The 17310-nt window shown below is 39.9% G+C and overlaps 1 protein-coding gene across 1 annotated transcript in view; it reads left to right on the forward strand.

Moving 5' to 3' along the window:
• VPS13D (vacuolar protein sorting 13 homolog D) overlaps positions 1–17310 on the forward strand; it is a 435877-nt gene that overhangs the window by 71196 nt on the left and 347371 nt on the right. The window contains exons 20-23 of the mRNA XM_007942672.2: positions 3287–4318; positions 10276–10366; positions 15078–15204; positions 16948–17128. Coding sequence (XP_007940863.1) covers positions 3287–4318; positions 10276–10366; positions 15078–15204; positions 16948–17128 — 1431 coding nt within the window. The remainder of the gene's footprint in view (positions 1–3286; positions 4319–10275; positions 10367–15077; positions 15205–16947; positions 17129–17310) is intronic.

The raw sequence follows: 17310 nt of genomic DNA on the forward strand, positions 1-17310 counted from the left end.
ATATAGTATGCCCCATGATGAGACTGGTAATCAACTCTATGGTGGAATCTACTGTGAGCAGCTGAGTAGCTGCCTTAGGGATGTGGTCTGCTTCCTGTATATAAGGAGAAGCCTTGGGGAATGGTCTCTAGCTTATGGCACACTTGAACCTTGCATGTAGCTGTGCCATTGTTCAGCAGCCTGCCATGCTTTGCTGACCTTGAGACTTTAATGGACTTGAATTAATGGCCTGCCATGTGGTTTGCTAACATCGGGACTGTGCCATTTTATTTGTTGACCTTGGGCTTGTTAGCCTCAGCAGCCAGTAGCTGCCTGAGTGAAGAGATGCCTCTAGCTTTAGTGGGCTGGGAGCAAGAGGCAGAGCTGAAGCCCAGGGTCAAGGGGCTTTCACCCAGCCCCTAGAGCCTGGCACTTTGAACTTAGACTTATAGCCTCCCAAACTGTAAGAGAATAAACTCTTGTTTGTTCATGCCATCCCATTTGTGGTATATTCTTGTCAGAGTGGCAAGAGGTAAACAGAAGAGTCAGGGTTGTATCCTTTCACCATACTTACTCAATCTGTATGCTGAGCAAATAATCCGAGAAGCTGGATTATGTGAAGAACGTGGCATCAAGATTGGAGGAGGATTCATAAACAACCTGCGATATGCAGATGATACAACCTTGCTTGCTGAAAGTGAGGATGACTTGAAGCACTTACTGATGAAGATTAAAGACTTCAGTCTGCAATATGGATTACATCTCAACATAAAGAAAATTAAAATCCTCACAACTAGACCAATAAGCAGCATCACAATAAATGGAGAAAAGATTGAAGTTGTTAAAGATTTCATATTACTTGGTTCCACAATCAACATCAATGGAAGCAGCAGTCAAGACATCAGATGATGTATTGCACTGGGCAAATCTGTTGCAAAAGACCTCTTTAAAGTGCTGAAGAAGAAAGATGTCTCCTTGAAGACTAAGGTGCGCCTTACCTGAGGCATGACATTTTCAGTCACCTCATATGTATATGAGAGCTGGACAATGAACAAGGAAGACCAAAGAAGAGTCAGCGCTTTTGAGGTGTAGTGTTGGCAAAGAATACTGAAAGTACCATGGACTGCCAAAAGAATGAACAAATCTTTCCTAGAAGAAGTGCAGCCAGAATGCTCCTTGGCAGCGAGAATGGCCAGGCTTCGTCTCACCTACTTTGGTCATGTTGTCAGAAGGGACCATTCCCTGGAGAAGGATATCATGGTTGGTAAAGTGAAGGGTCAGTGAAGAAGGGGAAGGCTCTCAACAAGATGGATTGACACAGTGATTCCAACAATGGGCTCAGATATAGCAAGGATTGTGAGGCTGGTGCAGGACCTGGCAGTGTTTTGTTCTGTTGTACATAGGGTCACTATGAGTCAGAGCCAACTTATGGCACCTAACAACAACAACAGTGTGTGTGTTTGTGGTATGTGTGTGTGCATTCTTTTTCCTTCAAAAGTTTAATTTTTCCTGATTTAACAGGCATTAAACTATACATTAGAAAATTATATATAAATTGTAAAACAAGGACAGGCAGGATATTAAGACAGTGGATAGTCTTAGGCAATGATTGGTCATTGGTCAATTTAACAGGTGCTCTGGCGTAACCCAGGAGTGCTGCTAATGGGTGTGTCCGTTTTGATACCAGCAGTTCCTGGGATGGGTCTCAAAGTGAGGAGCTTTTTCCCTCCTTAGGCTTAGCTTTCACCTCATCAGCAGTGGCTCCTAGAATGAGTTTTTTACCTTAAGTCTGACAGATGATATGAATTCTGTTGTATTATATTGACCTATTATTCTTTTGGTTACCATTGACTTACTGCTGTTTTTGATGAAAAGATTTCCTAGTATTTTTATGAAAAATTTTTAACATATACAGAAGTAGAATAGTCTCATGAACCTATGTACCCAATAATCAGAGTCAACAGTTGTCAAAATTTTACCACACTTGTTTCATTCATCTTTTTTTTTTTTTCTTTTCTCTTTGGTGAAATATTTTAAGGCAAATCCCAGACCACATACCATTTTCATCCATTTATATTTAGACTGTAAACTATCCATATTTTATTATGTGACTAAAGTGCTATTATCATGCCTTACAAAATTAATGAAATTCCTTGACATCATCTATATTTTAATCCATCTTCGAATTTCAGAGACATTTTTGATTGTCTCAAATGACTTTTTATTTTTGGTTTGTTTGAATCAGGATGCAAACAAGGCTCACATGATGCATTTGGATGAGATTTCTTTTAGGTTTCCATTAAGATAGTTTTCCTCTGTTTTTTTTTCCTCGTGATGTTATTTTGTTGTGTCAGTTGCCCCGTGGAATGTCCCACATTCTAGATTTAGCTGTATGTGATGTTATATAACTTATTCCTCCATATTTCCTGTAAACTGCATTTTAATGCTGTAGGTTTAAGTAGATTTATTTTTATTTGATTTTGGGCTGGAATATTACAAACATGCTGTAGTTACTTCTATTAGGAGGCACATAATATCTGACTGTCTATTGGTAATGCTAACATTGATTATTGTGTTCAGGTGGCAAGAGCCTAATCCCACCATTGTAAAATTCTCTGTCAGTTGTTCATCTAATGGTTTATTCCACTGATGAATTTTGTTGGAACAAATTATTTAATTAGGGGTTACAATGGTAACTTTCTAATTCTGTCATTATTTCTACATTATTGGTTGGAATTCTTCTGTTAAAAAATTGCCCTTAAGTAAATAAGAAAACTTGCCTGAAAATATCTTTAATAAGAAATTGTAATTAAAGAAAAAATAAAGGAGAAAGGAAACGTAAGTAATCATGACATCATTATCATCATTAAAAAGTGCTACTTCTTTGTTTAGTAGTGTTAAACTTAAGTTATTAAACTAATTGATGATGATCAGCCTGTTTTAGACCCCTTGAGTTTTGGTATAACCACCACATGAGATGTTTGGTAGTATTCTCTTCAATTTCTGCAGTTGTTTTTGTGAAAGATCACCTTTGCTAATTCAGTCATATCATCAACAGCATGTATTGAACATTTACTGTGTATAGATTATTATGTGAGGTGGTAGGGGAGGGCCTTGTGAACAGAAGTGGGGCAGAGAGAGCTAACTAAGGACAGAAAAAGTAACCAAAGAGAGAATCCTTGTTATCAATTAACTTATAAGCTGGTGGGGAACCCCACAAAAATCAGCTTTGATAATTTATGGGCAATGCATCTGAGTGCAGTTTATAATAGTAGTAGAGTAACTAAATTTTTCTCTTTGAATACAGGTGGTGTTAGCAAAGCATGTGTATGAACAGGTTTTACAAACGCTGGACAATCTTGTATATAATGAAGATCTGAATAAGTTTCCAGTCAATGCTACCTCCTCACCTTGCCCTAATTCTCCTCTGCCTTCCCTCAGTACCTGTGGAGAACCTTCTCTTGAAAGGAAGGAGAACGGATTGTTCAGCCACTCCAGCCTTTCTAACTCTTCACAAAAGTCCTTGTCTGTGAAGGAGGTCAAATCCTTCACTCAGATTCAAGCCAACTTTTGTATATCAGAGCTTCAAGTTCAACTAAGTGGAGATCTGACTTTGGGGGCCCAGGGTCTTGTGAGCTTAAAGTTTCAGGATTTTGAGGTAGAATTCAGTAAAGACCATCCTCAGACTTTATCCATTCAGATTGCCCTACGCTCTCTACTGATGGAAGACTTACTGGAGAAAAATCCAGATTCTAAATATAAGAACCTGATGGTTTCTCGGGGAGCCCCTAAGCCATCTAGTTTAACACAGAAAGAATATCTTTCTCAATCCTGCCCTTCGGTATCCAATGTGGAGTATCCTGATATGCCTCGATCTCTTCCTTCCCACATGGAAGAAGCTCCTAATGTCTTTCAGTTATACCAAAGACCCACTTCTGCATCCCGGAAAATGCAAAGGGAAGTCCAAGACCAGGACTATCCCTTAACTCCACCACCTTCTCCAACAGTAGATGAGCCCAAGATACTTGCTGGAAAGAGTAAATTTCATGATTCCTTGGTCCACATCAATATATTCTTGGTGGATAAGAAACATCCAGAATTTTCTTCCATTTACAATCGAGTTAACCGGAGCATTGATGTTGATTTTAACTGCTTGGATGTACTGATCACACTGCAAACTTGGGTGGTGATACTAGATTTTTTTGGAATTGGCTCTACTGCAGACAACCATGCAATGAAGGTGCCAGCTGAGGATGTTTTACAAAATGTGAAGTTAGAATCAAATGCTTTGATAGAATCTGAACTTCAGGATCCAATTAACACCAAGCTGGATCTCAAGGTACCACTCTTTGGCTGCTTTAAGTTCTAAAAATGAATTCAGGTTTGTGTATTTAAATGCTAGTTGTGAAATGATGAGAGTGTTAGTAGCATCATCAGAACCTGTCTAACTTCAGGGGGATAATGTGAATCACTATCATCCCAAGGCTGATCCCTGTGAGGTGGAGGTCAGCATACCTCCATTCTCCAACATTTTTTTAACCAATTCGGGCACCAACCATCCCTCCTATGGCATGTTCTAATTCTCTGCTGGGTTTGATAATTCATTGCGGTGGCCACAGAGAACTCACAGATCATGTTTACAGGTAAGTGGTTTATTAAAGAAGTAACAGTGTACAAGTGGGGATCAGAATCAGTAGGCTGTGACTCAGGATCAGGATCAGGAAGCATGCAAGCACTTTGCCTTCTTCATTGCAAGACAGCACTCTCAGCTCCTCTCAGCTGTGCAGATCTTTCTCTCAAGATAGGCCTCCTCTCACCCTTCTATTGTTTTATCTCCTTTTCACATCTTTTCTCCTGCTTATTCAATTCATCAGATATTTACTGAATACTTTACTTTGTGGTAGGCACTGAAGAAAAAATGGTGAGGAAGGCATCTTCTGCCATTTGGGAACAGTGTGTGCTAGTTGAAGTTTGAATCTACTCTCCATCTCCTCCTCTCTCATCCTTTTCAACCAATGCCTTAATCCACAGTGATGATAGTCAGAGCTTGCCAAAGAGGCAGGGAGGCTGCATCTTCTGAGCTCCTTTAACCCCACAAGAGGAAGACAGAATCACCATCACCCCAAGGCCTATTCCTGCGAGGCCAGACATGTTGCCTCCCTCCAGCCCTTTCATCAACCCTAGCACCAACCGTTCCTCCCACAGCACCCACCAGCTTTCTGCTGGGTTTGATAATTCACTGCAGTGGCTACACAGAACTCACAGATTATGGGGTTTATTAGGAAAGCAATGGGCTACAATTCAAGTTCAGGAACACACTCGGTCTCTCTCTGCCTGCCGTCTCTCAGCTGACAGTCTCTTTCCAGCAGTGCGTGCCTCTCTGTCTCTTTCCCAGCAGTGTGTGTCTCTTGCATCTCTCTCCTGGCAGTGCGTGTCTCTCGCCTCTTCCAGCTGGCAGTGAGTGATTCTTTCTGCCTCTATGAGGGCTGCTTTTGAGCCTGCCAGAGTGGCCAAACTAACCAATCCCAACATCAGAATTCTCTACACCTGAGAGAGAGCGAACTTCTCAGAAAATTACTTTGTGCTGCTCCCAACAGAAATACCCCAGGTGGATAACTTTAATAATCAGGAGCTACTTGGTTGCTCTTGGCACATTCCACTATGGAGTTTACAAAGGCTTATGGCTAGAAAAGCCATACCAGGCAATTTACTACATCACAGAGCTAAAATGAATATGGAGACCAGCTTCAAAAAATTCTAGGCCTATCACTCCTTTGGTCATTACTATTACTATATTATAGAATTGATTTGATGCAATGGATGCTGTTTCCAAGCCAGAAAGTTGTTTTGTTTTTCTTCTCTTTATAGCTATTCTTGTTGTTGTTATGTGCCATCAAGTCAGACCTGACTCATAGTGACCCCTGCTTGGGTTTCTGAGGCAGTATCACTATGGAAGTAGATTGCCCAACCTTCCTTCTGAGGAGTGGCTGGTGGGTTTGAGCTGCCAGCCTTCTGGTTAGCAGTCAAGTGCCTTAGGCACTATGCTACCAGAGCTCTTATAGTTTTCTTAGGAAAAGAAAATCTTTGATAAATGTTTTTGACAGATAATTCTAGATGAAGTTCTAGTCGATGAACAGGGGCTTATATTGAATATTTGTTCAAAGGCATTAAGAAGAATTCTAAATAGTATTCACCATTTTGCTTTGACAGATTTCTTAGGATAAGACCATACTTATTGAATCTATATTAGTTATTACAAAATGCTGCAACATTCAATGCTGTTGTTGTTAGGTTCTGTTGAGTTGGCTCCAACTTATAGTAACCCTATGTACAACAGAACAAGGGACAACAGAACAGAACAAGGGGACACTGCATGGTTTAAAATCAAGAAGGGAGTGTGTCAGGGTTGTATCCTTTCCCCATACTTATTCAATCTATATGCTGAGCAAATAATCCGAGAAGCTGGACTATATGAATTAAAACATGGCTTCAGGATTGGAGGAAAAAACATTAACAACCTGAGATACGCTGATGATACAACTTTGCTTGCTGAAAGTGAGGATGACTTGAGGCACTTACTGATGAAGATTGAGGAACACAGTCTGCAGTATGGATTACATCTCAATATAAAGAAAACAAAAATCCTCACAACTGGACCAGTACGTAGCATCATGATAAATGGAGAGAAGATTGAGGTTGTCAAAGAATTCTCATTGCTTGGTTCTACAGTCAACGCTAATGGAAGCAGCAGTCAGGACATTAGACGACGTGTAGCACTGGGCAGGTCAGCTGCAAAGGAACTGTTTTAAGTGCTGAGGAGCAAGGATGTCTCCTTGAGGACTAAGGTGTGTCTGACACAGGCTATGATATTTCCAATCGCCTCGTATGCATATGAGAGCTGGACAATGAATAAGGAAGACTGAAGAAAGAGTTGATGCTTTTGAGTTGTGGTGCTGATGAAGAATGCTGAAGATACCATGGACTGCTAAAAGAACTAACAGATCTGTCCTGGAGGAAGTGCGGCCAAGATGCTCCTTGAAGTGAGGATGGCCAGACTTTGTCTCACCTACTTTGGTCATGTTGTCAGAGGGGACCATTCCCTGGAGAAGGATGTCATGCTTGGTAAGGTGGAGGGTCGATGAAAGAGGGGAAGGCCTTTGATGAGATGGATTGACATGGTGGCTGTGACAATGGGCTCAAGTATAGCAAGGATCATGGAGCTGGTGCGAGATCGGGCGGTGTTTCGTTCTGCTGTGCATGGGGTCGCTATGAGTCGGAAACGACTCGACGGTACCTAACAACAACAACAGTGTACTATAGGATGAAACAATGCCTGGTCATGTGCCATCCTCACAATCCTTGCTATACTTGAGTCCATTGTACAGCCACTGTGTCAATCCATCTAATTGCAGGTCTTCCCCTTTCCTTTAATACCATTGGTTCTTGATCATATGCCACAACCTGAAATAGTTGAATATTGACCATTTCTTTGTGGTACAGTGACTCTGTATATTCCTTCTATCTTCTTTTGATGCTTTCTGCATCATTCAGTATTTTGCCTGTGTTGTTGTTAGGTGCCATTGAGTTGGCTCTGATTCATAGCGACCCTATGTACAACAGAATGAAACATTGCCTGGTCCTTCACCGGCCTCACAATCCTTGCTATACCTCAGCCCATCATTGCAGCCACTGTGTCAGTCCATCTTGTTGATGGCCTTTCCCTTTTTTGCTGACTTTACTAAGCCCGGTATCTTTCTCCAGGGAATGGTCCTTTCTGACAGCATGACCAGAGTAGGTGAGACAGCATCTGGCCATTCTCACTTCCAAGGAACATTCCAGCTGCATTTCGTCCAGGACTGATTTGTTCATTCTTCTGGCAGTCCATGGTACTTTCAGTATTCTTCACTAACACCACAACTCAAAAGTATCAACTCTTCTTTGGTCTTCCTTATTCATTGTCCAACCTTCACATGCATATGAGGTGATTGAGGACACCATGACTTGGGTTAGGCTCACCTTAGTCTTCAAAGAGTCATCTTTGCTCTTCAGCACTTTAAAGAGGTCTTTTGCAGCATATTTGCCCAGTGCACTAGGTTGTCTGATTTCTTGACTGTAGGTTCCATTGGTGTTGATTGTGGAACCAAGTTATATGAAATCTTTGACAACTTCAATCTTTTCTCCATTTGTCATGGTGCTGCTTAATTGTCCAGTTGTGAGGATTTTCATTTTCTTTATGTTGAAATGTAATCCATACTGCAGACTGTGGTAAGTGCTTCACATCCCCTTCAGTTCCAGCAAGCAAGGTTTGTCATTTGCATATCGCAGGTTGTTAATGAGTCTTACTCCATTCCTAATGCTGCATTTTTCTTCATATAGTCCAGCTTCTCAGATTATTTGCTCAGCATACAGATTGAGTAAGTATGATGAAAGGATACCACCATGACACACTCCCAAATTTTAAACTATGCAGTATCTCCTTGTTCTGTTCGAATGACAGCCTCCTGGTCTATGTATGGGTTCCTTATGAGCACAATTAAATGTTCTGGAATACCCATTCTTCTCAATGTTATCTGTAATTTGTTATGATCCACACAGTTGAATGCTTTGGTATAGTCATAAAACACAGGTAAATATCTTTCTGGGATTCTCTGCTTTCAGCCAAGATCCATCTGATATCAGCAATGATATCCCTCATTCCACGTCCTCATTTGAATCCAGCTTGCATTTCTGGAAGTTCCCTGTCAGTATACTGCTTCAACTGTTTTTGAATTATCTTCAGCAAGATTTTACTTGCATATGATATTAATGATATTGCTCATTAACTTCCACATTCTGTGGGATCACCTTTTTTTGAAATGGGTACAAATACAGATCTCTTCCAGTCAGTTGGCCAGGTAGCTGTCTTCCAGATATCTTGGCATAGATGAGTAAGTGCCTCCAGTGCAGCACCTGTTTGTTGAAACACCTCAGTGGGTATTCTGACAGTTCCTGGAGCCTTGTGTTTTGCCAGTTCCTTCAGTACAGCTTGGACTTCTTCCTTCAATACCAATGATTCTTGATTATATGCCACCTCCTAAAATGGATGAACACTGGCCAATTCTTTTTGGTATAGCGACTCTGTATATTCCTTTCCATCTTCTTTCAGTGTTTCCTGCATCATTCAATATTTTGCCCATAGAATCTTTCAATATTGCAACTTGAAGCTTGAATTTTTACTTCTGTTCTTTCAGCTTGAGAAATGGTGAGTGTGTTCTTCCCTTTTGTTTTTCCAACTCCAGGTCTTTGCACATTTCTGTATAATAATTGACTTTGTCTTCTGTAGCTGCTGTTTGATATCTTCTGTTCAGGTCTTTGATCTTGTCATTTGCTTTAGCAACTCCCTGTTCAAGAACAAGTTTCAGAGTCTCTTCTGATACCCATTTTGGTCTTTTCTTCCTTTCCTGTGTTTTAATAACCTTTTGCTTTCTTCATGAATGATGTTCTTGATGTCATCCCACAATTCATCTGTTTTTCAGTCATTGGTGTGCATTGCATCAAATCTTTTCTTTATATGGTCTCTAAATTCAAGTGGGATATAATTTTTGACAACTTTCAATTTTCCTACATTCATACTGCATACATTCCGTGTTCTGATTATTGGATGTTTGCAGCTGTTTCTTCCCATTTTGAGTGTTGCCACATCAGCAGATGGAGGTCCTGAAAGCTTTACTCCATCCATGTAAAGTTGACTCTACTTTGAGGAGGAAGCTCTTCCCCAGTCATATTTTGAGTGCTTTCAGACCCAAAGGACTCATTTCCAGAACTATATCAGACAATGTTTCAGGGCCATTCATAAAGTTTTCCAGTAATACATCAAACAGAGTTTCACTGCTATTCATAAGGTTTTCACTGGCCAATTCTTTGAGAAATGGATGGTTCCTTCCTTCTTCCTAGCCTGTTTTAGTCTTTAAGCTCTGTTGAAACCTGTCTACCACGGGTGACTCTGCTGGTATTTGGAATACCGGTGGGATGGCCTCCAGTCTCACAGCAACAAGCAAGCCACTACTGTATGACAAACTGACAGACGAGTGGTGGCAACATTAAATGCAAATGCAAAAATGAAAATTTGTTTTATAATGTGAACGGATAATACTAACAGATTAATAAGGGAACCATAAAGAAGATACCACTGTGTATGGGTCATAGGTTCTTGAGTTCCTTTCCTCCAATATCCTGAGCCTTTGTGCATCTTTCTTGATTTAATTCTGTTATTTCCTCCCAGTAATACTTGCTTTACTTTATGTTCTTTGTGCCTAGGTCCACTCACTCTCTCTTGTGCTGAATAAGACCACCAGCGAGCTTGCTAAGGCGAATGTGTCCAAACTAGTGGCACATCTGGAAATGATTGGTAAGTAGGGAAAATCAGACTAGCAAAATCTGGTAAGGATTTCAACATCTGAATCCCAAATCTAATTGTCCTTATGGGCTAATTTAAGTGTGGATCAATCAAGTGTGGATCACTTGATTGTAGTTATTGGTCCGATTATGATTTGTGGTTTTAGTTCCTATGTACTGCTCTATGGATCAGAATCATCTGGATAGCTTGTTAAGAATGCAGATGTCTGGTATACTTTCCTCCCTCCCTCCACTTCCACCTCCACCTCCAAGGGATTCTATAGGTTGGGATGGGGACTTCGTATCTCTCAGTGTTTTTAAGAAACTATCTAGCATGACCATATACTTTTTTTGTTCATATTGGGACTTTTTTTAAAAAAAATTTGATTTGGATTAAAGTTTACAGAGCAAGTTCATTTTCCATACAATAGGTCATATACATTTTGCTTCATGACATTGATTTCAATCCCCATAATATAATAGCTCTCTTCCCACTTCCTCCCTGTGTTTACTTTCTCCCTGTATCCTTCTTTCCTATGCATTCCTGCCCTCTGAACTAGCTCCCTGTGCAAGTACTGCCCTTCTGATCTCCCATGATTTTTCTAAGGAGTATACCTACCTGGTGTAAATACTCACTTTGTATGCCTGTCTGTTGTTTGGCTAGAAGCCACAGGAGTGAGTTTAATTATGGTCTGAAGGGTGACTAGTGTCCATAGTGTTGGAGGTTTCACCAGTCTCTTTCTGACCAGTAATCCTGTTTTTTTTTTTTTTTTTAAATTTGTTCTACCGTTTTCTCCCATTGTATCCAGGATCTCTAATTTTGATCACTTCTGAGTGTTTAGAAATGGTAGCTGGGCACCATCTAGTTTTTCTGGTCTCAGGGTCATATAGGCTGAGGTTTGCATGATCCACTTGGACTAATTGTTTCCATGTGTCTTTGGTTTTCTTCATTCTTCTTTGCTTCAGATGAGGTGAGACCAATTGTTAATTTCAGATGGCCACTTGCAAGCTTTTAAGACCCCTGTTGTTAGTCATCACAGTAGGATGTAGACCAATATTTTTGTGTAATATGTTATGCCAATTGAGCTTGATGTCTCCTGCGACAATGATCCCGGGCCTGCAGGCCCAGTGACTCATGCGAATCAGGACATTTTTGAGAGTGAGTTGGGTTACTATTAATAATTATGCCTGGAAAACAGGCATATAACTACTTTACCTGGGAAACTAGGACATCTCTTCACTCTACAGCCAGATTTGGAAAATACCAGTAGGGGGTATAAAAATGGCATGGGGGCAGCATCTGACCTCTAGCTTCACAAGGCAGGAGGAGGATCAAGATCAATAACCCAGGACTGATTTCTATGAGGTGGAGGTCAGATGTGCCTTTACCCTCCAACTTTTTTACCAATTCTGACACCAACCATCCATTCCATGGCACGCTGTACTTCTCTGCTGGGTTCAGTATGCTGAGCTGTCGCACAGAATTCACAGACAATACTCGCAGTTATGGAGTTTATTAGGGAAGTAACAGGTTACCATTCAGGATAGGACTGCTTAGGGTACAATTCTTTGATCAGGACAAGCCCCCCCCACCACCTTAGTTATACCCAAAGGTATGTCTCTCTCTGGCCCTTGGTCCTTTGGCCTGGCCTCTGCCCAAACTGCTTGGGCAAATGTTACATAGCTCTTTTAGCTGCTACATGTCTAGAGTCACCACACCTCACCAGTAAGCCTTGACCCAAAGGCACTCAGCTTTCTTGCTCTGTGGAAAGCTCACTGCTCTGTCTTGTGCCAGGCTCTTGGTTTTGCTACCACCATTTCTCTGCCGCTACTTCTTACCGTCTCTGGTGTCACAGCTCTCTGACTCCTGCATTGAGGAGGTTAAGCACAGTGCTGTCAGGTCCATAGGACACACTCTGCTCCTGGCTCTTCCTTCTTGATGGTTGTGAGATTTTCCCGTTCCTCCTCTGGGATGGCTCATTTTAAGCCTAGTGAGATGGCAGAACTGACCAATCCCCACATTAGGGTTCCATACACCTTATTGCCATGGTCCTACCCCTAGAAGGGTGCCATGTACCTTATTTACATTATTAACAAGCTCTTGAATCTTCTTGTGGGGCATAAACACCTCACATTTGTATAATCCCATCCAGTCATCTGGTGGGAGTTACAAAGACTATGGCTAGAGGGCCATACCAAGCAATTTACCGCACCACATGGGGCATGGTTCCATGCAGGAGGATATTGTAGCAAAGCTGTCATTGTTTCTAATGGGACTTGGTAGGTTGAAATTCTTACTAGTTTTGATCATACAGGTGATCAACTACATCAAATTCTAAATAGGAGGAATTTATAGAGTGTGAATTAAACACTGTTCCTTCCTCAAAGACCATTAACTAAATAGGGAAGGTTACAAAGCTCAAATGTTGACTCTGTGGAAAAAATAGGAATGTCTTTTGGTAAAGGAATATACCTAAATTGAGATTTTATTTCTAGTATAAATTAATTTGTAAATGCTTCTTAGAAGAAATGGATCTTTGAGATTGGAAGAAGTTTGATTATTTTTGTGAGAAGTTATTAAAAATCAAAAGAAGTATGTTTCTTCAGTTTGTTAGGAGGTGAACTAGCATGCCAAATGTATATATTTTAGTAATTGATTTGTAATGATAATTAAAATGATAAAATTTGTTTTGAGGAAACAAAAGGTCAGAATATTCCTTCTTAGTATTGCTACAGTTTTGAGAATGACTCATTTTAGGTTCACACCCCAGGTGTGCATGTTTCAACATTTCTTCTTTGTTCTACCCACTTCACTCATATATTTTCAGTTTAAAAGCTGTGTCTCCAGTGTCTAAACTTTAATCTTTTTGAAAAATTACTAAAATACAGTTAAGGTTGTTTGAATACCTGATGTAATTCTGACATTGCCCCTCTTTTTCTTTTATCCATAGTACAAAATTAATAGACTTTTATATTTCACTAATTCTAATTAGTGGTCTCATCTCATAAAGGATCACATTTATATCTACATTTCTAGAAGTTTTATTATTTAAATTGTATATGCATTAAATTTAATTTCCTTCCACTTGTAAAGGCTGGCAAGTGATGTTGCTCTATTGTTTTTATCCCTCTTAGACTGTTTGAGATATTGCATAACATATTTTTTTTAAGTGAATTTTGAATGTGTAGTTGACAAAGCATCTCTATACCCAGAAAAATTTCCCACTGATAATAAATTACTATGCTTCTCTAACTGGGTACCTTAAAGCCATTTATTTTAGTGTGCAAGGGTTGTAATGATAACAGAGTATTGTAACTCAAGTGTCACCATACGTTTTTTCTTTTCCTCTGAATGTTATCAATTCTTTTTTTTTAAAAAATTTTTGTGATTTGGGTGAAAGTTTACAGAGCAAATTCATCTTCCATACAGCAGTTCACACACATAAACTTTGTCTCATGACATTGACTGCAGTTTCCCACAATGCAACAGCTCCCTCCCACTTCCTCCCCATAGCCACCTCTTCCCTGTGTACTTCTCTCCCATGCACTCCTGCCCCCCAAGCTGTCTCCCTGTGCATACACTACTCTTCTATTCTCTTATGATTGATCTCTCCAAGGAGTGAATCTACCTAATATAAATGTTCAGCTCATATGTCTGTCTTTTGTTTGGCTGGAAGCCATAGGAGTGGGTTCAATTCTAGACCTGAAGGGCAGCTAGGGGCCATTGTCTCAGGGGTTCCACCAGGCTCTATCAGACCAGCAAACCTGGTCCTTTTTTTTTTTTTTTTAAATGATTTTGAGTTTTGTTCCACATTGTTCTCCCACTCTGTCCAGGATCTCCTATATAGATCCCCCTCCAAGTGGTTGACAGTGGTAACTGGGCACCACTTAGTTCTGGTCTCATAGTCATATAGGCTGAGGACCACATGGTGTACCACTCCCTTGGACTAATTGTTTCCATGTGTTTTTGGTTTTCTTCATTCTTCTTTTCTCTGGATGAGGAGAGACCCATTGTTGCATCTAGATGGCCACTTGCAGGCTTTTAAGATCCCAGTTGCTACTCGCCATAGTAGGATGTGGAACAGTGTTTTTGTGTAGTATGTTATGCCAATTGAGCTTGATGTCCCCTACTACCATGGTCCTAAGCCCATAGGTCCGACTACTCACTCCCACCTCCAGGTAGTTAGCTGTGGTCAAGATGTGACTACAACCCTGTCCCTTGTCAGCTCTACTATGTACCTGGAAATTCTTACACAACATACAAATACACTTGTAGAAACATTGTCTGCTAACCTTATACATGGTCATGGCACACTCCCCCCTGCATAAACATACCTAATAGTTCAGCCTGTCCACTCATCTGTCCACCCATAGATCAATGTTTGCCATCACTGACATTGCAGTACTGTATGAGCAGAAGGGTTCATCTTTGTTGTCTATACCTCTCATGTATCTCTCTGTGTCTTCGTCTTCCTCAGTACCACCGTGTTGATCACTCACATGTTACATTGCCTTCCATTCACCCAAATCAATACTTGTCTGTACCTATTTAGCAGTGTCATAACATATTTTTTCTGAGTGTATTGGAATATGAAAAGTTACTTTTGACATTTAGTTCGATTAAATAGTGAAATGTCTTAGGATGTGTATATCATTTTTTGTTCCAGACTTCTTTGATGATGAAAAGGTTATATAATAATGTGTTTTAATTTTAATGTCCTTAGAAGGAGACCTGGCCTTACAGGGAAGCATCGGGAGCCTGTCTCTAAGTGACCTCACGTCTCATGGAGAGTTCTACAGAGAACGATTCACTACAAGTGGGGAAGAAGCACTCATCTTCCAGGCTTTTAAGTACAAATATTAATCTTTTCTTACTAGATAGTTTTTCATAATCACATGCTGTTTCAGGTTTGTTGGCTAAATGATGAAGAAGAATTTAGAAAAAATTTTACCTTCTTGGTAAAATTGATAAAATCTGATTATGTGGAGTCCTGTTTTATATTAAATTTCATTTGAAATGGATCTGCATTGAAGTGGGCTACTTAGGCCCCTTATAACCTAAGCATGACTGAAGTAATTTTTATTGTTCAAATGCCTGGACTCTCATGCTAGGTCTTCTAGTAACTGGCTGTGTGACCTCGGGCAAGTCACTTAACCTCTATGCGTTGGTTTCTGTCTGTATATTGAGGGATTTGAGATCATTTTTAAGCTTCCATTTAGTTCTAAAAGTTCTGGAATTATTTTAGCCTGAGAAAGTTGCTAATGATGTGGATATTAAATTGCAGTATTTTTTTTTTTCTGTATAAACATAACTTATATTGAATTATTTCAGTTTTATATTTTAGAAGGCATTTTATGCCTGTCTGGTTAGTAAAGAATCTTTTTCTCAGAAGGCAGAAACTTTAAAATGGTAGTTTTCAACCTTTGTAGGAGCTGTTAAAACATATAGATGTCCATTCTCTGTCCCCAAATATTTTGAATCACTTAGTCTAGAGTGGTGCTCAGTATTTTTTTTTTTTTTTTAAATGTGCCATGATGATTTTAATATTCAACCAGGGTTGAGTAAAACTGATTTAAAAGATATCTGAGGACTTTTTCTTTCATTTTCAGGAGAAGCATATCATACTATATTGGGAATTTAGGTTGATTTATTTACATTATTACATAACATGTGTGGCATAGTTCTATAATAAATGAGATAATTTATGTAAAGCTCTTAATTCTCTGCCTGTCACAAAATAGGTGCTAAGCAAATCTGAGTTTGTTTCCCCAGAGATTATGTCTTACATAAAACCAAAACCAAACCAAACTCACTGCCATCAAGTTGATTACAATTCATAATGACTCCCTTTGGGTTTTTGACGGTAAATCTTAACGGAAGTAGATTGCCCAGTCTTCCTTCCACGGAGTGGGTTTGAACAGCCAACCTTCTGGTTAGCAGTCCAATGCCTTAGGCACTATGCCACCAGAGCTCCTATATCTTGCATAGTAATTTATTATGATGGCACTATGTACTAGTAACTTCAAAACCCTTTGTAAAAATTTTCCAATTTATCTTTGTAGATTCTAAAACTCTTTGGCCTGCATTTCACTTAAGTAAAAAGAGGACTTTTTTTTCTCTAGAAGATAGTATTGGCCAGAAATATTGGTTTTGATGCCTAAATTTCTTTATTCAGTGTTTCATGGCCTTATTTTTTATTATCTTTTAAGGCTGTTTGTCACAATCCCTGCCAAGAACAGAGTAGGCATAATCACTTTTCCTTAAAGGCAGGGAAGAAGAGGCACAGCTGGAAGGTAGAACCACAGGTGGCCTCTGAATGAGTTTTGGAATCAAGAGTGAGTTCAGAGCCCAGACCTGCCCACCTTGTTTATCACCCTGGTCTCACACCAGACTTGTATTTAGTGGCATCACCACATTATAGAAACTGTGGAAAAGAAGTAAAGATTAGAGTTGCTTTGTAAAACCTGATTGTGATTTTCTATTTAATGGCCAGAACTGATTTTTAGGGAAACCCCTAAATCAGCCAAAGTTTTCTTCAAATACTAGCTTGTGTCTTGCTGCTGTCTGAGTTACATTTTCCCCCTTACTCCTAGATATGGGCATCCCGACCCTCTGCTTCGGAGGGAACATGATGTTCGAGTGAGCCTCCAGATGGCCTCTGTGCAGTATGTACATACTCAGCGCTTTCAGGCTGAGGTGGTGGCCTTCATTCAGCATTTCACTCAGCTGCAAGATGTCTTAGGGCGTCAGCGAGCTGCTATTGAGGGACAGACGGTAGGTAGTCTTGTTTCTTTTCCACTTTGATTACTGGACCTTTAAGCCTCTAGAGATAAATCTGGGAAATTTCAGTGAAAAAAGTACAGGTAATTTTATCCTTACTAATTAATGTATCTTCCATGTAGCAAATTACCTAAACAGTTGGGAGAAATATTAACTGGAGAGCTTATAAAGATGTC

Source organism: Orycteropus afer, unplaced genomic scaffold (assembly GCF_000298275.1).
Source record: "Orycteropus afer afer isolate SDZICR_OR568_19922 unplaced genomic scaffold, OryAfe1.0 scaffold00094, whole genome shotgun sequence".
Lineage (NCBI taxonomy): Eukaryota > Metazoa > Chordata > Mammalia > Tubulidentata > Orycteropodidae > Orycteropus > Orycteropus afer.